This window comes from Ornithorhynchus anatinus, chromosome 15 (assembly GCF_004115215.2).
Source record: "Ornithorhynchus anatinus isolate Pmale09 chromosome 15, mOrnAna1.pri.v4, whole genome shotgun sequence".
Classification (NCBI taxonomy): Eukaryota; Metazoa; Chordata; class Mammalia; order Monotremata; family Ornithorhynchidae; genus Ornithorhynchus; species Ornithorhynchus anatinus.
This window is the reverse complement of record NC_041742.1, coordinates 255,223-275,228: the sequence shown is the minus strand read 5'-3', so window position 1 is coordinate 275,228 and position 20,006 is coordinate 255,223. Positions and strand designations below refer to the sequence as shown.

General features: G+C 61.3%; 2 protein-coding genes across 6 annotated transcripts; one reads left to right on the top strand and one right to left on the bottom strand.

Moving 5' to 3' along the window:
• Positions 1-1,128: 1,128 nt before the first annotated feature.
• MAP1LC3A (microtubule associated protein 1 light chain 3 alpha) lies at positions 1,129-4,194 on the bottom strand. The gene is made up of 4 exons (XM_029079607.1): positions 4,064-4,194; positions 2,545-2,600; positions 2,350-2,456; positions 1,129-1,851 (listed from the first exon to the last, which is right to left on the bottom strand). Exons 1-4 carry the CDS (start codon positions 4,101-4,103, stop codon positions 1,689-1,691), a joined length of 366 nt encoding a protein of 121 aa, XP_028935440.1. The 5' UTR covers positions 4,104-4,194; the 3' UTR covers positions 1,129-1,688.
• Positions 4,195-4,364: 170 nt separating this feature from the next.
• PROCR (protein C receptor) lies at positions 4,365-19,693 on the top strand. 5 transcript variants are annotated; one of them, XM_029079601.1, is made up of 6 exons: positions 4,365-4,433; positions 8,769-9,036; positions 17,245-17,496; positions 17,807-18,070; positions 18,896-18,979; positions 19,178-19,693. In XM_029079601.1, the coding sequence occupies exons 2-6, from the start codon at positions 8,952-8,954 to the stop codon at positions 19,294-19,296; spliced, it is 804 nt and encodes a 267-aa protein (XP_028935434.1). In that variant the 5' UTR covers positions 4,365-4,433; positions 8,769-8,951; the 3' UTR covers positions 19,297-19,693. The 5 variants fall into 5 exon arrangements, with proteins under 5 accessions (XP_028935434.1, XP_028935433.1, XP_028935435.1 ...); XM_029079600.1 differs by lacking the exon at positions 4,365-4,433 and adding an exon at positions 5,460-5,822; XM_029079602.1 differs by lacking the exons at positions 4,365-4,433; positions 18,896-18,979 and adding an exon at positions 5,460-5,822.
• The last annotated feature ends 313 nt before the right edge of the window (positions 19,694-20,006 follow it).

Genomic DNA, 20,006 nt, shown 5'->3' with positions numbered 1-20,006 from the left:
CTGATCTCCCAGGCCTCTGGGTGTGGGCTCCCGTCTCCGTTTTCAGCCTCTTCAGGCCTGTCTGGCAGGGTTCTCGGTGAAGCGGCGGTGTGTGCGAGTTAGCGGGGGGCGGGCCTGCGGGCTGGGGCTTTTGGGCTTTTCCCTCGGGCGGAGCCGGCTCCGTAGCGGCCCCCGCAGCTGGCCGGGCCTCGGGGACCCTCCCCGAGCACGGACCGGCAACTCTTGCCTCCTCCCCGGCTTCCTCATCCAGGCTGCGAGCGTCCCCCCGGATCGGGGGCCCGTGAGTTAGCCCCCTGCAGTTTCCCCCGCTTCATCCCCGAGAGGAAAGTCAGGAGCTGGGCCCCGTCTCATTTGGTAGCCTCTGCGGGCCCGGACCAGCCGGCTCCGGTCTCCCATCCTTCCGGCCCCCACCTCCCTCGCAGATTTCCATGGACCTCTCGGGGTGTTCGTGGGCGAACGGGACACGGGCCGCCTCGGCAGCCAGCCTCTGGCGTGGGGGTCCTGCGGTGGCAGCCGACGGTACGTATCGAGGGCCTACTCCCCGCCCTGCCCCGTACTGAGCATTTACAAGGGGTGGTCGGGTGGGTAGGGCGCGGCCCCGGTGCCGGGAGCCCTAGTGATATAGTAAAGTTGGTATTTGTTAAGCGCTTACTATGTGCAGAGCACTGTTCTAAGCGCTGGGGGAGATACAGGGTCATCAGGTTCTCCCACGGGAAGCTCCCAGTCTTAAACCCCATTTTGCAGATGAGGTAACTGAGGCGCAGAGAGGTTAAGTGACTTGCCCACAGTCACCCAGCCGACTAGTGGCAGAGCCGGGATTCGAACCCATGGCCTCCGACTCCCACGCCCGGGCTCCTTCCACCGAGCCGCGCTGCTTCTCCGAGAGGCTGGCAATCAGCAGGTCCTCTTCCTCCAGGGCTCCCTCCGGGCCGCACCTCGCTCCGTCACGGGGCCGGGCGAGGGATGGGGTCTCCGCAGTCACAGGCCCGGTGGGGCGAGCGGGACCGGCCGCCTCTTGCCTGGCACGACCCCGCCACCCGCCTGCTGGCCTCGACGGGTCGGGGGGAGCCGCACAAAACCCCCCCTGGCCTCGGTTTTGCCTGCCCTGAGCCGCAACGGGAGTCTCTCTTGAATTCATGTAGTCGTCAGAGCTTTATCGACGGTTCACGTACACATGGTGGGTGGGTTCGGGAGGAGGGCGGGGGTGAGGGGGTGTGGAGAAGCAGGCACATGCCACCCGAGGCAGCTCCCACCTGTGGACAACGGAGGCCGGCCCCGCCCCCCCCCCCCCTCCGTCGAGCTGCCCGAAGCGGAGGGGCAGAGCTGAGGACGGAGAAAATACCAGCCGCCTCCTCCCCCGTCACCTCTCCCAGAGGGCCGGGGGCACGGGCTCCTCCGTCCACCGCCTAGCACCGAGAGTCGGAGCGCCCAAAGTGGATGGAGACACCCCGGGGACGGGCAGGTACGTCGCGGGGCCCTCCCGCCCCCGCCACAGACGGTCCGGCGTCGGGCCGGAACCGGGGGAGGGGCGGTGGCGGGGCAGAGCCCGACGTCCCGGGAGCGGGGCGGCCGGGCGGCCCGGGGGGAGGATGGCGTGAGGAGGAGAGGGGCCGGGCGGCAGCCCCCTAGGCTGAGCCGGGAGGGAGATGGGGCGCGCAGCCTGGCCCCCGGGCCCCCTCCCCCCCCGTTCAGTAGCCGAAGGTCTCTTGGCTAGCGTAGACCATGTAGAGAAAGCCATCTTCGTCCTTCTCCTGCTCGTAGATCTCGGAGATGGGGGTGGCCACGCTCACCATGCTGTGCTGGTTGACCAGCAGGAAGAAGGCCTGGGTGGGGTTCAGCTGGAGCCGGCGGCTGGGGAGAAGGGGGCACCGCGGCGGTGGGGACCGGGCTGGGGCCTGCCCGTCTCCCCGCGTCCCCCCCCAGCCGGGAGAGTGAGCCACAGGAGCTCGGCAGGGACCGCCCCGGCGAGGGCCGCGCACCCTAACGCTGGTCGCTGCCCTGTGTTTTGCGTTTGTTTATCTCATATGGCGTTTAAGTGTTTACCCTGAGGCGGTCGCCATATTAAAAGGCCGGGGTAGACGATCACCGGGTCGGACACGGTCCGCGTCCCGCACGGGGCTCGCGGTCAATCCCCGTTTTACAGACGGGGTAACTGAGGCCCCGAGCCGTGACGTGACCCGCCCAAGGTCACGCAGCGGGCAAGGGGCGGAGCCGGAATGGAAACCCACGTCCTTCCGACGCCCCGGCCCACGCTCCGCCCGGCGGGCCGTACCGCCGAGCCCCGCCCCGGCCGAAAGATAGGACCCCGGAGGACCCCCACAACTCCCACCCTGGGGAGGGGACACATACCGGATGATCTTCACCAGCTCGCTCATGTTGACGTGGTCGGGGACCAGGAACTTGGTCTTGTCCAGCACGGGCAGCTGCTTCTCCCCCTTGTAGCGCTCGATGATCACCTGTGGGCCGGTCAGGGACACCCCGGCCCCCTCAGTGGGGCAGCAGGGTGCGGGCCAGGGAGGGGAGAGGGGAGACGGGGCCACTCACCGGGATCTTGTTGGGGTGCTGCTCCCGGATCTGCCGCACTTCCTTACAGCGCTCAGCTGCGGGGCGAGAGAGACCGCGTGAGGTCCCCGCGCCCCACCGCCCTCGGTCGGGGCAGAGCGGAGCGAGACGCCGTGCCGGGCAGGCGGCGCCCGTGGCCACCAGAAACGGCGCAGGCACGGCGAGGCCTAGCGGAAAGAGCAGGGGCCGGAGAGGGGACCCGGGTTCCGAGCCCGGCCCTCCCCCCCACCCCGCCGGGTGACCCTGGGCAGGTTCGTCCACCTCCTCTGCGGCTCCGTGGGGTCATCTGTAAAACGGGGATTCAGTGGCCACCCTCCCTCCCTCGTAGACCCTGCGTGACCGGATGAAGGGTAGGGACCGGGCCCGACCTGTCTGTCTCAGCCGATCACCCGTGCACGAGCGGGCGCTTCGCGAACGCCGCCACCGTCGTCATTTTTTATGGCCACGCCGCGGGGCGACGCCGTCCGCTCGGCCGGGACCAGGCAGGCCGACCCAGAGGCCGTCTCTCCCCCCTTTCCGGGCATCCGGGAGCTGCTCTCCCGTGGCCCCCGGTCCGGGGCCCGCCCGCCTGGAGGTCCGGCCCAGGCCTCTCGCTGCTCTCCCGTCACCGAATGAAGCTCGGGGCGGCTGCCCGGGCGGGGAACGACGGGTCTCTTCCCACTGATGCCCGCCAGGGAGTTGGGATGGGGGAGGCGCCTTCTCCACGCGGGGCCACGTGCCACGGAGAGGGCGTCGACACCCCGGGACGCGTCCGCTCCATCGGGTGGCCCCTTCGCCCCGGTCCCGCCGCACAACTTGGGGTGGGGGCCGCCTGGACGTGTCCCGGGGACTGAGCCGGGGCGGGGGGTGCGATCAAAGGAGGGGATGACGAGGGTCCCGGAGGGCGGTGTGGGGAGCCGGGGGGGGGGGCACCTGGGTCCCGAATCCCCCCTTGATCCCGCCCTTCACCCTTCTCCTTCAGCCCGGGCCCGGGCCTCCCTGGGTGACGGGCCCGGCCGACGCGGGAGGTGAGGAGGGGGGATGCCCTGCCCACCCTCCCTCACCGGTCCCGCCTTCTCCGGACCCCCTGCCCCGTCCCCTCCGCTTCCCGCAAAGTCCGGCCTGACCCCGTCGGTGGGGCCGGGTGAAGGGAAATGGCGAAGCCGGGGGCGGGGGGCGAGGGATGCCAGGCCCCGGGGCCAGAGAGGCGGGCGGAGGGGCGGGTGGTCGCTGTCGGTGGTCCGGGCGAAGGGAACCGGTGAGGTTGGGGGGGGTCGGGGGGGGGGCCACAGAGGCGGGCGGTGGTGGAGGGGCGGGTGGTCCCTCTCGGTGGTCCGGGCGAAGGGAAAGGGTGAGGATGGGGGGCGCCGAGGGGTGCAGGGCCCCGGGGGCGGGGAGGTGGACGGTGGGGGCGACCGTCGGGGGTCCGGGCGAGGGGAACGGGTGAGGATGGGGGCGCCGAGGGGTGCGGGGCCGGAGGGGGGGACGGTGGGGACCCCTCCCGCGGACGGACGCCCCTTACCGAAGCTGCGGCGCTGCTTGAAGGGCCGGTCGGAGGGCATGGCGTCCGGCCGGCGGGGCTCCCCTGGGCTCGGGCCCGGCTGCGGCGGGGACGGAGGGGGGGAGAAGAAGAAGAAGAGGAGGAGGAGGAGGAGGAGGCCGCCCTGTCGTCCCCCCCCCCCCCCGCCCCGCCGATGTCACCCGCGGCCCGCCTTAAAGGGGAGGCCCCATCCCGCCCCCGCCCCGCCCTCCCTTTGGGCCGACGCAAAGCCCCCCCCACCACCGGGAGGGGATCCCCCTCCCCCCGACCCCTTCCTCCCCACCCCGTCCCGCCCTCAAACGGGCCTTGGGGAAGCGCTTACTACGTGCCCGCCACCGGCCTCGGCGCGGGGGTAGGTACGGGAAGGGAGGTGGAGAAACACCGGGCCTCAGCGGCAAGAGCCCGGCCTTGGGAGTCGGAGGTCGTGGGTTCGAATAATAATGCATCCGTTAAGCGCTCACTACGGCCAGGGCGCCTTTCTAAGCGCTGGGGGAGATCCAGGGTCATCAGATTGTCCGTCCCCCCCCCCCGTGAGGCCCACGGTCTTAATCCCCATCTGACAGTTGAGGGAACCGAGGCCCGGAGAAGTGAAGCGGCGTGGCTCAGTGGAAAGGGCAGGGGCTTTGGAGTCAGAGGTCGTGAGTTCGAATCCCAGCTCCGCCACTTGTCAGCTGGGTGACTGGGGGGGAGTCACTTCACTTCTCTGGGCCTCAGTTCCCTCATCTGTAAAACGGGGATGAAGACAGCGAGCCCCACGTGGGACAACCTGATTTCCCTGTGTCTACCCCAGCGCTTAGAAGAGTGCTTTGCACCTAGTAAGCGCTTAACAGATACCAACATTATTATTATTGAAGTGACTCGCCCACAGTCACACAGGTGACGAGTGGCAGGGTGGGGATTCGGACCCATGACCCCTGACTCCCGAGCCGTGCTCTTTCCACTGAGCCCCGCTGGAAAGACTGTAAGTTTGTTGTGGGTAGGGACTAGTTCGGGTATCGTTCTGCTGTCCTCTCCCAAGTGCTCGGGAAAGCGCTCTGCGCACGGTTGAGCGCTCGGTAAATACGACCGAACGGCACGGCCTGCGGGATGGTACCCGGCGGGCGTCCGGGGTGGGCTCGGCCGAGGGAGCCCGGTCCGCGGAGTCTCCTGTCGAGAACGACGGATGAGCCTCGGCCCGACACTCCAAGGTAGAGCGGCATGCTGTAGTGGATAGAGCCCGGCCCTGGGAGTCAGGAGGTCATGGGTTCCAATCCTGACTTTGCCACTTGTCTGCCCTGGGGCGAGCGACTTGACTTCTCTCTGCCTCAGTTAACCTTATCTGGAAAACGGGGATTGAGTCCGGGAGCCCCTTGTGGGACAGGGACCGTGTCCAACCCGATTCGCTCGCGTCTACCCCGGCGCTTAGTCCAGTGCTTGGTACACAGGAAGCGCTTAATAAGTACCATTCTTATTGTGATTTGAATTGAATCCAGGGTAGAACGCGGCACGGGTAGGTGGCAGGTGGGAATTGGGGCTGGGAGCTCTTCGTAGGCGGCGGCGGCGGCGGCGGCCTGGGCCTCTGCTGTGGTCTTCGCTGCCCTCCCCGGCCAGCTGATTTTCAGGCTCTCGAGCCGACGCTCTGCACCGGCGATGATGACGGAGAGGAGGAAGGGCACAGGGACGACCGAAGACAAGACGAAGGGAAGGAGGGTGCAGGAGCCTTACCTGGAGGAGCGCGTCGGGGTGCCGGACCGGGAGTTCAGTAAGCGCCCACGTGGTACCCTGGGTTGAAAGGCGAGGAAGCAGATGTGTTTCCTTTTTAATAATAATCACTATAAGTGTGGTATTTGTTAACCACTTATTGTGTGCCAGGCACTGTACTGAGCCCTGCGGTTGATCTGAGAGCTCCCCTCCTCCAAAAGGCCTTCCCAGACTGAGCCCCCCCCTTTCCCTCTGCTCCCCTTCCCCTTCCTTCCCCCCCACCCTCTGCTCCTCCCCCTCGGCACTATTATTATACTATTTATTACCCTATTTATTTTCTTAAGGAGGTGTACATCCTCTTGATTCCATCTATCTTGATGATGATGTCTTGTTTTTGTTTTGTTCTGTTTTGCGGTCCGTCTCCCCCGTTTCGACCGTGAGCTCGTCACTGGGCAGGGACGGCCTCTCTCTGTTTGCCCGAATGTCCGTTCCCGGCGCTTAGTCCAGCGCTCTGGACATAGTAAGCGCTCAATAAATACTACTGAACGAATGAATGCGAGCAAATCAGATGGTACACAGCCTATCCCGACGTGAGCCTCGCAGTCCCACCCCCCCTTTTACGGATGAGGTAAATGAGGCACAAAGAAATGGAGAGACTTGCCCCACGTCACACAGCAGGCAAGGGGCAGGGCCGGGATTAGAACCCGTGATCTTCTGACTCCCAGGCCGACGCTCTCTCCACCACGCCGTGCTGCTTCTCTTAGCTTCGGCCTGGAGCCCCTCTCCCGTCCCACACCCCACCCCACGACGCCAACGGGAGGGAGCTCTCCTCGGCTGGTAGCGGGAGTTTAGGATCGGGGCCTGCGGGCAGGGGGTCCCAAGGCAGAACGCGACCGGGCTGCCCTTTTTTTCTGGGATTTGTGGCCTTTTTCAGGTTCGCCACCACTAAACCCCCCTTTCCCCTTACTCCCACTCCCCTGTGCGTCACCCTGACTTCCTCCCTTTATTCGTCCCCCCCCCCCCCCCCCCCCCCCCCCCCCCGTGTACACATCTCTAATGGATACGTTACACCTTTATTCATTTATTTATATTCACCTCCGTCTCCCCCTTTAGACTGTGAGCTCCCTGTGGGCAGGGAATGTGTCTGTAAATTGTTGTTTTGCACTCTCCCAAGTGCCAAGCACAGTGCTTTGCACACAGTAAACACTCACTTAAATGCAAGTGAATGAATGAATGAAATGGGCCCAACCTGACAGCTTTGGGAAGAGGAAAATAAGGTTAGACAACACGGTCCTAAAGCCCAAGGCCCTGCTGAAGCCCCACCTCCTCCAAAAGGCCTTCCGTGACTCTTTTCCTTTTCTTCACCTCCCTTCTGTGGCACCCTGACTTGCTCCCTTTATTTATCCCCCCTCCCAGCCCCACATATGGACTCGGGTCCGTATCTGGAATTTATTTATTTATTTATTTATATTGGTGTCTGTCCCCTCCTCTAGACCGTAACCTCACTGTAGGCCAGGAAGGCGTCTGTTGTATTGGCAAGCAGCGTGACTCAGCGGAAAGAACATGGACCGGGAGAGTCCTAGGACCCGGGTTCTAATCCCGCCGTGCCACTTGGCAGTGTGATCTGGGGCAAATCACTGGGCCTCAGCTCCCTTACCTGTAAAATGGGGATGTAGACGGTGAGGCCTGTGTGGGACAGGGACTCTACCTGATAGTATCTGATGATTTGTATCTATCCCACTGCTTAGTACAGTGCCTGGCACATAGTAAGCGCCTATCAAACACCGTAATTATTGCTATTATTATTGTTGTTGGATTGTACTCTCCCAAGTGCTTAACGTAGTACTCCGCAAACGGTAAGTGCTCGATAAATATGACCGATCGATTGGTGGAACTTGTCTCTTCACGTGGCTCGGTGGAAAGAGCCCGGGCTTGGGAGTCAGAGGTCATGGGTTCAAATCCCGGCTCTGCCACTTGTCAGCTGGGTGACTGTGGGCAAGTCACTTCACTTCTCTGGGCCTCAGTTACCTCATCTGTAAAATGGGGATAAACTGTGAGCCTCACGTGGGACAACCTGATGACCCTGAATCTACCTCAGCGCTTAGAACGGTGCCCTGCACATAGTAAGCGCTTAACAAATACCAACGCTATTATTATTCACCCCGCCAGCCCCCTCCTCCCCAACCGCATCCTGTGCCTGGGTAACCTCATTTCCACGGAGTGCCGGTGGAGGAGTGGGTAAAAGTATGTCTTAAGCGCTCACTGTGTGCTAAGCACTGGGCAGTCACGGGACAGGGAAGGTGTGAGGATTCAGCCTCTGCGGTTTCCCCGAGGACTTCCCCTCCCCCGCCGCCTCCCCGCTACCCCGCTGGGGAAGCCGGTGGGGATGCGGGTGGCGGGACCCCCGAGCAGAAGTAGGAGAAGTGCCCGGGAGCGGATCGGTTCCTTTGCGGCCTCCCTGCTCCTTCGGCCCCGGAGGATGGAAGCCCCACCTCCACCCCCTCACCCCTCGGCACCCAGACCCAGGGAGACCCTTTGCAGGCGGGCCTGGGCCGCGGGAACGGACGAGGATGGCCGTAGAGGGGAGAGGGCCCTTCCCTCTGCTCGCTCACCCCCTAACCCGCAGGTGTGGAGTCTCACGGTCTGGGGAGAGGAGCGGGGAGCCCCCCCAACGGCCCCCGGGAGGCCCCAGGGCTGGCTCGGGTACCACCGGCGACGCCCCTCCCGCCCTCCTCCCGGGTGTGGACACGGGGGTCTCTCGGAGGCCATCCGGGAAGTCTGAGCCTGAGGGACGGTGGGGGCGGACACAGAGGCCTCCTCCAGGGCAGCCGGGGACTCTCAGCCTAGACAGGAACATTTGGTGGGAAGGAGAAAGGGGAGGCCCCGGGCGGGAGGACTGGTCACTGGGTGGGAAATGAGGTAAAGTCAGACTAACAGTCCCCACCCTCCCTCTGCCTTCTCCTCCCCTTTCTGGGATCTGTCCTCTCCTTCTTCCTCCCCTCCACAGTCCCGCTGCGGGACAACAAGCTGCTCTCCTCTCCGTCTCTGTCTCGGACGCTCTGCTTCCACCCGGGGACCCGAGCCCATCGTCACCGACAGATCCGGACCGTCGGCCACCGCCGTCCCCTCCCGGCCTGGCCCGGTGGTCGCTGACCCCCGGCCGTGACCCCTCCTCTCCGGCCCGCTGACCATGCTGTGCCTTCCTCTCCGTCTCCCCCCGATCCTCCTCGTCCTCCTCCTTGGCCGGGCCCTCTGCAGCCGGGAACCTAGAGCAGGTAAGTGGGGGTTCCCCTTAACCCCTGCGATCCCGGGTCCCTGTGTGGGGAAGTCCTCGGAGGAGGGGGGATTGCTTCGATCCGCTCTGCCCGACGGGCTTAATCTCCTCTCTGGGGGGCTCGGGACCCCGGCCTCAGCTCAGTCTGCCTTGAGGGTGGCTCTTGGGGTGCGGGGCAAGAGGGTGGAAGGGGAGACCCTGAGGAGTGAGGGGGCTGGGATGGGGAGTTCTGTGTGGCCAAAGGGATGGGATTGGGAAAGGTCCTTGGGGTCGGGGGGAAGGACTGATTTTAGGAGTCCTCTTCCTCGGCCCCTCCCTGGCCCACAGTGAGGAAAGACTGGCGTTTCTAAGCGGGGTGGCCCATCCCGGTCGACCGGGGAAGGGATCTCCTCCCCTGCCAGGCCAAAACGAGTGTGGGGCCAAGGATCCGAGGGAGGAACGAGGGGGCAGGCCCGGGTGGAGAGCGTCGGGGACGCCCGGCGCATGGCTGACCACTAGCGGGGTCGGGTTAATAGTAATAATGTTGGTATTTGTTAAGCGCTTACTATGTGCAGAGCACTGTTCTAAGCGCTGGGGTAAACACAGGGGAATCAGGTCGTCCCACGTGGGGCTCACAGTCTCAATCCCCATTTTACAGATGAGGGATCTGAGGCACAGAGAAGTGAAGTGACTCGCCCACAGTCACCCAGCCGACAAGTGGCAGAGCTGGGATTCGAACTCATGAGCCCTGACTCCAAAGCCCGTGCTCTTTCCACTGCGCCACGCTGGTTCCCTCAGACCTCCGGCCGGGCACTAGCATGCTGCCCGTTGGCACCTCCGCCCCACGCCCCGTCCTCACAGTCCTCAGCCACTGTAACCTCTGCCCCTCTGCTTCTCCGCTCCCTCCCTGCCCCTTCCCACCTTCCAGGAAAAACGGGAAGCTCTACGCTGACGCCTGTTCACTCACCCAGACCCAAAGCCTCAAACCAGACTGACACATACCGTCTCCGACACAACCCCCACACCGGTACGCGTTCACTGATCCAGACGCCCACCACGCACACTCACTGACCCACTCTGACACGCACACAGAGTCACTAAGCCCTCCTTTCCTCTCCCACTCCCTGACCCGCATCCCCCGTCCCAGCGTCCCAGCGCTTCGTCTACAGGTCCCTCATTTATTTCTGTTCATGTCTGTCTCCCCCTCTAGACCGTGAGCTCGTTGTGGGCAGGGAACGTACCCGTTTATTTTGTAGAGAAGCGGCGTGGCTCAGTGGAAAGAGCCCGGGCTTGGGAGTCAGAGGTCAGGAGTTCGAATCCCGGCTCTGGCACTTGTCAGCGGGGTGACCGTGGGCGAGTCACTTCACTTCTCTGGGCCTCAGTTCCCTCATCTGGAAAATGGGGATGAAGACTGGAAGCCTCGGGGGGGGGGGCAACCTGATGACCCTGTATCTCCCCCAGCGCTTAGAACAGTGCTCTGCACATAGTGCTCTCTGATCTCCCTTCCTCCTCTCTCACCCCGCTCCAGTCTATTCTTCACTCCGCTGCCCGGCTCATCTTCCCGCAGAAACGCTCTGGGCCTGTCACTCCCTTTCTTAAACACCTCCAGTGGTTGCCTATCGACCTCCGCTCCAAACAAAAACTCCTCACTCTAGGCTTCGAGGCTCTCCGTCACCTTGCCCCTTCCTACCTCTCCTCCCTTCTCTCTTACCACCGCCCACCCCGCACGCTCCGCTCCTCCGCCGCCCGCCTCCTCGCCGTCCCCCGGTCTCGCCCGTCCCGCCGTCGACCCCCGGGCCGCGTCCTCCCGCGGTCCCGGAACGCCCTCCCTCCTCACCTCCGCCAAACCCGTTCTCTTCCCCTCTTCAAAACCCTACTTAAAACTCACCTCCTCCGAGAGGCCTTCCCAGACTGAGCTCCCCTTCTCCCTCTGCTCCCTCGACCACCCCCCCTTTACCTCTCCGCAGCTAAACCCTCTTTTTCCCCTTTTCCCTCTGCTCCTCCACCTCTCCCTTCCCATCCCCACGGCACTGTACTCGTCCGCTCGACTGTATATATTTTCGTTACCCTATTTATTTTGTTAATGAAATGTACATCGCCTCGATTCTATCAAGTCGCCGTTGTTTTTACGAGATGTCCTTCCCCTCGACTCTATTTATCGCCATCGTTCTCATCCGTCCGTCTCCCCCGATCGGACCGTGAGCCCGTCAGACGGCAGGGACCGTCTCTATCTGTTGCCGACTTGTTCATTCCAAGCGCTTAGTACAGTGCTCTGCACATAGTAAGCGCTCCATAAATACTATTGGATGAATGAATGAATAGTAAGCGCTTAACAAATACCAACGTTATTATTATTATTAGGGATTGTTTCTCTCTCTCTCTCTCTGTTGCCAAATTGTATCTTCCGAGCGCTTAGTACGGTGCCCCGCTCGGAGTAAGCGTCCAATAAATCCGATTGAACGGATGAATGAGAGGCGCGCACAGGCACACACACTCTCTCAACTTCGTTCTTGAGAAGCAGCGTGACTCGGTGGAAAGAGCCCGGGCTTGGGAGTCAGAGGTCATGGGTTCGAATCCCGGATCTGCCACTCGTCAGCTGGGTGACTGTGGGCAGGTCGCTTCACTTCTCTGGGCCTCAGTGACCTCATCTGGAAAACGGGGATGAAGACCGTGAGCCTCACGTGGGACAACCTGATTACCCTGTGTCTACCCCAGCGCTTAGAACGGTGCTCTGCACATAGTAAGCGCTTAACAAATACCAACATTATTATTATTATTATTATTCTTCCCTTCACGGGGAGCAGAGGAGAGGAAACCCCCTCTTCCCTTCCTTCCTCTCTTTTCCCTGCAGATTCCTTCCGGCCGGGCGGGAGACACAGCCGGGCCGGCGGCCCGGCCCCATCCCTCCGGCCGCCGGGCGTTCATTCAGTCGTATTTATTGAGCGCTTCCTCTGTGCAGAGCACTGCACTAAGCGCTCGGAATGGACAACTGGGCAACGGAGAGAGACCGTCCCTGCCCGACGACGGGCTCACAGCAGGACCCGGCCACATCGCCACACGTGTTAATATGTCACATTATTACATAGTAAGCGCTTAAATACCAACATTATTATCAGGTCCCGGCCACATCGCCCGCCCCGCCCCCGCCAGCCCCCGCCCCCATCAGGCTGTGTGACTGTGGGTCGGTCACTTCACGTCTCTGGGCCTCGGTTCCCTCCTCTGGAAAATGGGGATGAAGAGTGGGAGCCCGACGTAGGGACCGCCTCATTACCTTGTATCCACCCCAGAGCTTAGAAAGTTGCTTTTGCACATAATAATAATAATGTTGGTATTTGTTAAGTGCTTACTCTTTGCAGAGCACTGTTCTAAGCTCTGGGGGAGATACAGGGTCATCAGGTTGTCCCACGTGAGGCTCACAGTCTTCATCCCCATTTGACAGATGAGGGAACTGAGGCACAGAGAAATTAAGTGACTTGCCCACAGACACCCAGCTGACAAGCGGCAGAACAGGGATTCGGACCCATGACCTCTGACTCCCAAGCCCGGGCTCTTTCCACTGAGCCACGCTGTTTCTCTGCACTTATCAAATACGATAATAATTAACGAGAAGCAGCGTGGCTCACTAGAAAGAGCCCGGGCTTGGGAGTCAGAGGGCATGGGTTCGAGTCCCAGCTCTGCCACTTGTCAGCTGTGTGCCTGTGGGCAAATCACTTCACTTCTCTGTGCCTCAGTTCCCTCATCTGTAAAATGGGGATGAAGACTGTGAGCCTCACGTGGGACAACCTGATGACCCTGTATCTCCCCCAGTGCTTAGGACAGTGCTCTGCACATAGTAAGTGCTTAACAAATACCAACATTATTAGTATTATTATTATTATTCCCTGGGCCTCAGTGACCTCATCTGGAAAATGGGGATGAAGACTGAGAGTCCCACGCGGGACAACCTGATGACCCTGGATCTCCCCCAGAGCTTAGAACAGCGCTCTGCACATAGTAAGCGCTTAGCAAATACCAACATTATTATGATTATTATTATTCTCTGGGCCTCAGTGACCTCATCTGAAAAATGGGGATGAAGACTGGGAGTCCCACGTGGGACCACCTGATGACCCTGGATCTCCCCCAGGGCTTAGAACAGCGCTCTGCACATAGTAAGCGCTTAGCAAATACCAATATTATTATGATTATTATTATTCTCTGGGCCTCAGTGACCTCATCTGGAAAATGGGGATGAAGACTGGGAGTCCCACGCGGGACAATCTGATGACCCTGGATCTCCCCCAGCGCTTAGAACAGTGCCCGGCACAGAGTAAGCGCTTAACAAATACCATCATCATCACCACCATCATCATCATCACCACCATCATCTTCATCGTCATCATCGTCATTATGATTATTATTATTACTGAGCAGCGTGGCTCAGTGGAAAGAGCACGGGCTTTGGAGTCAGAGGTCCTGGGTTCGAATCCCGGCTCGGCCACCTGACAGCTGCGTGACTGTGGGCAAGTCACTTCACTTCTCGGTGGTGCCTCAGTGACCTCATCTGTCAAATGGGGATGAAGACTGGGAGCCCCACGTGGGACAACCTGATCCCCCTCTGTCTCCCCCAGCGCTTAGAACAGTGCTCTGGGGAGGAGCAGGCCCAGAGGAGAGGCGTGGCTCAGTGGAAAGAGCCCGGGCTTTGGAGTCAGAGGTCATGAGTTCGAATCCCAGCTCTGCCACCTGTCGGCTGTGTGACTGGGGGCGAGTCACTTCACTTCTCTGGGCCTCAGTTCCCTCATCTGTAAAAGGGGGATGAAGACTGTGAGCCCCACGTGGGACATCCTGATTCCCCTGTGTCTCCCCCAGCGCTTAGAACAGTGCTCTGCACATAGTAAGCGCTTAACAAATACCAACATTAGTATTATTATTATTATTGCTCGGCACCTAGTAAGCGCTTAACAAATACCGACATTATGATGATTCTTAATAATGACGTAAGCGGGCCCCGCCCATCACGAGGCCCCGCCCACCGCCAGGCCCCGCCCACCCCGGGGTCTCTCTCGCGCGGCAGCGGGGCGACCCCTAGTGGCCGCCGCCGATAGAACCACGGAGGTGCCTGGCCCCGCCCCCTGACGTCATCACGTACGCGCGCCCGTACGTCCCCTCTTGCTTCGGCCTCCCCTCCCGAGCAGCGGCCTGGGCCCCTATGTATTGAGCGCTTCCTATGTGCAAAGCGCTGTTCTAAGCGCTGGGAACGGATAACAGGGACAATCCTTGCTCAGCAATGCGCTCGCAGCCTCAAAGGGGGAGACAGCAAAAGTGGGGGACGCCCGACGTCCCAAATTATAACGATAATGGTATTTGTTAAGCGCTTGCTATGTGCAAAGCACTGTTCTGAGCGCTGGGAACGGACAACAGAAAGGGACAGTCCTTGCCCAGCAATGGGCTCGCAGCCTAAAAGGGGGAGACAACAAAACAAAACAAATTTGGGACGCCCGACCTCCCAAATTATAATAATAATGGTATTTGTTAAACGCTTGCTATGTGCACAGCACTGGTCTGAGCGCTGGGAACGGACAACAGAAAGGGACAGTCCTTGCCCAGCAATGGGCTCGCAGCCTAAAAGGGGGAGACAACAAAACAAATTTGGGACGCCCGACGTCCCAAATTATAATAATAATGGTATTTGTTAAGCGCTTGCTATGTGCAAAGCACTCTTCTAAGCGCTGGGAATGGACAACAGATAGGGACAATCCTGGCCCAGCAATGGGCTCGCAGCCTCAAAGGGGGAGACGACAAAACAAATTTGGGACGCCCGATGTCCCAAATAATAATAATGGTATTTGTTAAGCGCTTGCTTTGTGCAAAGCACTGGTCTGAGCGCTGGGAACGGACAACAGGAAGGGACAGTCTTTGCCCAACAATGCGCTTGCAGCCTAAAAGGGGGAGACAACAAAAGTTGGGGACGCCCGACCCCCAATTTATAATGATAATGGTATTGGTTAAGCGCTTGCTATGTGCAAAGCACTGGTCTGAGCGCTGGGAATGGACAACAGATAGGGACAATCCTTGCCCAACAATGGGCTTTCAGCCTAAAAGGGGAAGACAACAAAACAAAACAAATTTGGGATGCCCCAAATTATAATAATAATGGTATTTGTTAAGCGCTTGCTATGTGCAAAGCACTGTTCTATATGCTGGGAATGGACATCAGATAGGGGCAAGCCCGGCCCAACAGAGGGCTCGCAGTCTAAAAGCGGGAGACAGCAAAACAAAACAATTTTGGGATGCCCGACGAACCAAATCATTCATTCATTCAATAGTATTTATTGAGTGCTTACTCTGTGCAGAGCACTGTACTAAGCGCTTGGAATGGACAAATCGGTAACAGAGACAGTCCCTGCCCTTTGACGGGCTTACAGTCTAATCGGGGGAGGAATAATAAGAAGAAAATAAGAAGAAGAAGAATGGCATTTATCAAGCGCTTACTAGGTGCCAAGCACTGTTCTAAGCGCTGGGCGGATACGAGGTAATCAGGTGGTCCCACGTGGGGCGCACAGTCTTCATCCCCATATACAGATGAGGTCACTGAGGCCCAGTGAAGTGATTTGCCCAAAGTCACACTGCTGTCAAGCGGCGGAGCCAGGATTAGAACCCGTGACCTCTGACACCCAAGCCAGGGCTCTTTCAACTGAGCCACGCTGTTTAATCAGTCAGTGGTGTTTATGAAGCACTTACTGTGGTTAGAGCAGTGTACCAAGTACTTAATAATAATGATGATGGCATCTGTTAAGTGCTTACTATGTGCCAAGCACTGTTCTTGAGCGCTGGGGTAGATACAGGGTCATCAGGTGGGGCTCACGGTCTTCATCCCCATTTACAGATGAGGGAACTGAGGCACAGAGAAATGAAGCGACTCGCCCAAAGTCACACAGCTGATACGTGGCGGAGCGGGGATCAGAACCCACGACCTCCGACTCCCAAGCCGGGCTCTGATACGGCAGCGGTGGCAGACTCGTCCCTCGCCCACGAGGAGCTGACGGTGGAGAGGGGGAGACGCAGATTAAAATGAATTATGGCTAGGGACACCAGTGCTGCGGGGCCGTGGCTTTGGTGGAGAGAGAGTGCAAATATAAAGGGGCACCAGGAGAGGACGGCGGCAGGGAACGCGAGGTTAGATAACGTTCCCGGGCGACGGGAAGGCTCCGGATCAGCTCCGACCGCCTCATTTTGGGTAAGAGGAGCCACCGTGGACCTTCCCCCGAGTCTCCTCAGCTCTTCCACGTGCCCTACAACTGACTGACCCCCGGGTGAGGGGTTGAAAGAGTATCCGTGTTTGTGTGCGTCTGTGTGGAGGGGGGCGAGGGGGTAGGGAATCTCCAGTACGGAGAGAAACTGGTTTGATCCAGAGCCCCCAGGCTCCGGTGAGGCCATCCCGAGCGGACCGGACCCAGCCACGAAGCCGGCCGCGCTCTCCCGAGCCCTTAGTACGGTGCTCCGCACAAAGTAAGCGCTCAGTAAGTACCATTGATAATAATGATGACGATGTTGGCATTTGTTAAGCACTTACTACGTGCAGAGCACTGTTCTAAGCGCTGGGGTAGATACAGGGGAATGAGGTGGTCCCACGTGAGGCTCACAGTCTTCATCTCCATTTTACAGACGGGGGAACTGAGGCCCAGGGAAGTGACTTGCCCACAGTCACACAGCTGACAAGGGGCAGAGTGGGGATTCGAACCCATGACCTCTGACTCCCAAGCCCGGGCTCTTTCCACTGAGCCACGCTGCCTCTCTGATGATGATAGTGATGGAGGTGGACAGACGGTTTGATTCCGTGGGGTTCCTTTCGCTTCCTGTGTCTGTCTCTCCCGCGCGGCTGTCCGTCCATCGGGGTCTACCCGCCTCCCCCGTTAGATTGTTGGCCGGTCGAGGCCGAGGACCGTCTTCTTCTTCCTCTGTAACCTTCTTCACGCCGTTCTACGGCTCTTGGGCCCTCGGGGCCGACTGGCGGGCGGGCCGAATCCAGTTCCCCTCTCCTGCTCTTGAAATTTTCCTCCATTTGTCCCCTGCCGTGGGACGGCGGACTCCTGGATCCGACCCCCGCCCCTTCCGGGCCCCATCTTCCCACGGATGAGCCCGGCGCCGGACGTCAAGCCCGACCCCCCACCTCCTCGGGTCTGGCCCCGGCTCTGGCTCCCGGCTTAACCCTCCCCTCTCGCATCTGACCTTTAATCTCCCCGCTCCCCAGGGCCTCATCGCTTTGCCATGTTCCACGTGTCCCATTTCCTCAATGCTTCCGTGGTGCGGTTCTGGGGCAACGCCACGCTCGGGGACACGGTCACTCACGAGATGGAGGAGGGCGGCCTCCCTCCCACCGTCCGGCAGCTGGAGTCCCCGGAGCCACCCGAGATCTGGGCTGAGACCCTGAAGGACCTGAAAGCCTACCTGGAGGACTTCAAGCATCTGGTAGAGCTCATCAGCCGAGAGAGGGGCCTGTCCTGTGAGTCCGTGGGTGGGGAGTCTGCCAGAGGGGCGAGGGGGTCGGGGTCACGGGATGGGGGGGCGAGGGGCAGTCGGGCCTGCAGGGGTGGGCTCGAGGTCGGTGGGGGAGGAGCAGGATGCCCGGGGAGGGAGCCCCCTGAGGCAGGAGCAGTTCGGAGACCCCCATGTCGGGGCTGCCAGCGGGCCGGGGCCGAAGGCGGCCGCACGAGGAGTCCCCCCGGGGACCCCGGGTGGGCCCGGGACCCCCTCCGCGCTGCCCGTCGGCCCCTGGCTGGGAGCGCCCTAACCACCGGCCCTCTCGCCCCCAGTCCCGTTGACGCTGACCACCTCCCTGGGCTGCGAGCTGCCGGGCAGGGGCTCTGCGGCCCACACCTACTACGAGGTGTCCCTGAACGCAAGCGCCTCGTTCCGCTTCCGCCCAACCCCGGCCCTCTGGGACAGCGAGTGGCGGGGCGACCTGGCCGCCTTCACCCTCAGACAGCTCAACGGCTACAACCGAACTCGGTACGAACTGCAGCACTTCCTCCGGGTCACCTGCGTCAACTACTTGAAGCGGAAAGCGCCCCATCTCGGTATGAGCGGGGCAAGGATCCCGCATCCGGGGGTGGGGTTGGAGCCCGGCGGGACCCGGCGGCCCGGGGTGGGGTCGGGCCAGAGGGGGGGAAGGCGGTTTTTCCCGATCCAGTCGGACCGGGCGGGAGGAGGGGGCCTGTCCTGGCTGGGTCACACTCAGGTCTGGCCGATTCTCATCCTGGCAGATGGGCTCGTCCCTCACCTGAGGATCTGAGCCCCGAGCCCGGGCGACCGATCAATTAATGGTGTTTATTGAGCGCCTGCTGTGTGCGGAGCACTGCACTAAGCGCTTTAGAGATTACAGTATAACAGAGTTGGTAGACACGTTCTCTGCCCACAAGAGGCTTGCAAGCCAGAGGGGGAGACCGGCGTCGATGTAAATAATTAAATTACGGGTGTGAACGTAAGTGTTGGGGGACTGAGGATGAGGTGAATAGGGCAGGCTGCCTACCTCACGTCTTCTCTCCCCTGGACCGACCCCCTGGCCCTTCTGCTCCAGCTGGACCCTTCTCTCCCTGCCTCCACCTCCAACCGGCTGACTCCCAGACCGCCGCCCTCAGCTTCGGCCTCTCCCCCCGACCCTGACCTCCGCACATCCGCCTCCCGCGCCGCCTCCCTCAGCTTCGGCCTCCCCGCTGCCCCCCCCCCCCCCCCCCACCGGCAACCATCTGACTCCCCAAAACTACCTCCCTCAGCTTCGGCTTCCCCTCTCGCCTACTTTGGTCTGACCCCCTAGACCGCCTCCTTCGGCGTCGGGTTCCCCCTCCGACCATCTGACCCCCCCAGACCGCTTCCCTCAGCTTTGTCTTCCCTCCCCGCCACAGCCTCTGAACATCAGACTTCCCCACCGCCTCGCTCAGCTTCGGACTCCACCTCCGACCGACCGACTCTCAGCCCGCATCCCTCAGGTTCGGCGTCCCCCGTCCCCACCTCCAACCGTCCGACCCCCAAATCTCCTCCCTCAGGTTTGGGCTCCCCAAGAGGGTCTCCTCTGGGCTGGCCCCGTCGCCCCGCCTTCCCCAGACTTACTTCTCTCTCTCTCTCTCTCTCTCTCTCTCTCTCTCTCTCCCCTGGACCCCCCCCACTCCTCCCGCCGTGCCGTATAGAGAGGGAGGGCGCACGTTCCTTTACGCCGCTGGTCATGGGCATCGTGGTGGGTATCTTCATTGTCTCCGGCGTGGCCGTGGGAATCTTCTTGTGCACCGGAGGAGGAAGGAGAAGTTAGTCCCCTCTGCCTCCGAGCTCACTCCTCACCCCTGCCCAGGCCAGGGCAGATCGGGTGAGCCAAGAGATCCCCTCCCTGCTCACGAAATCACCTTCTATGCGTTCAGAGGCCCAGGCGGGTTCGGGCCGGGGATCGGCCCTTCCAGCCAGGAGGCCCCCGCCGCCCCTCGGCCCCGGGCTCCGAACGGCAGCAGGAGCAGCAGCGGCAGCAGCGAAGAGGCGGCTCCGCCGAGCCCCCATCGTGACCGCTCCAGTCGCGGGCCCAGGCCTCACTGTCCAGCACCGGAATTCCCACCTCCTCCTAGGGTTGAAGGCGTCTCCTACCAATGCCGGGAAAGGCCTGGGCGGGAGGAGGAGGCGGAGGAGACGTTAAAATAAACGGAGAGACTTGCACTGTGCATCTGTCGCCGTGTCCGCGCCGGGAAAGGGAGGCGCGGTGGGCGGGGAGAGAGCACCTCCCCAACCTGCTCCTCTCTTCCACCCTCTCTGCTTCCTAAGAAGACCGGCGGTCCGACCTTGGGCGCGTTCGGGAGTCGGTGCGGCCCGGGATTCTGTCTCCGACAGTAGCGGCAGGATGCGTGCGGGTCAGGGTGCCGGCCGCCCTCCTCGTCAGCCCTCCTGCCGGGCGGGGAACCCCCGTGGGACGCGGCTCTACCTCACCCTCTAACCCGCGATGGCTCGCGAGTTCTTGAATGTATCCAGACCCTTTGG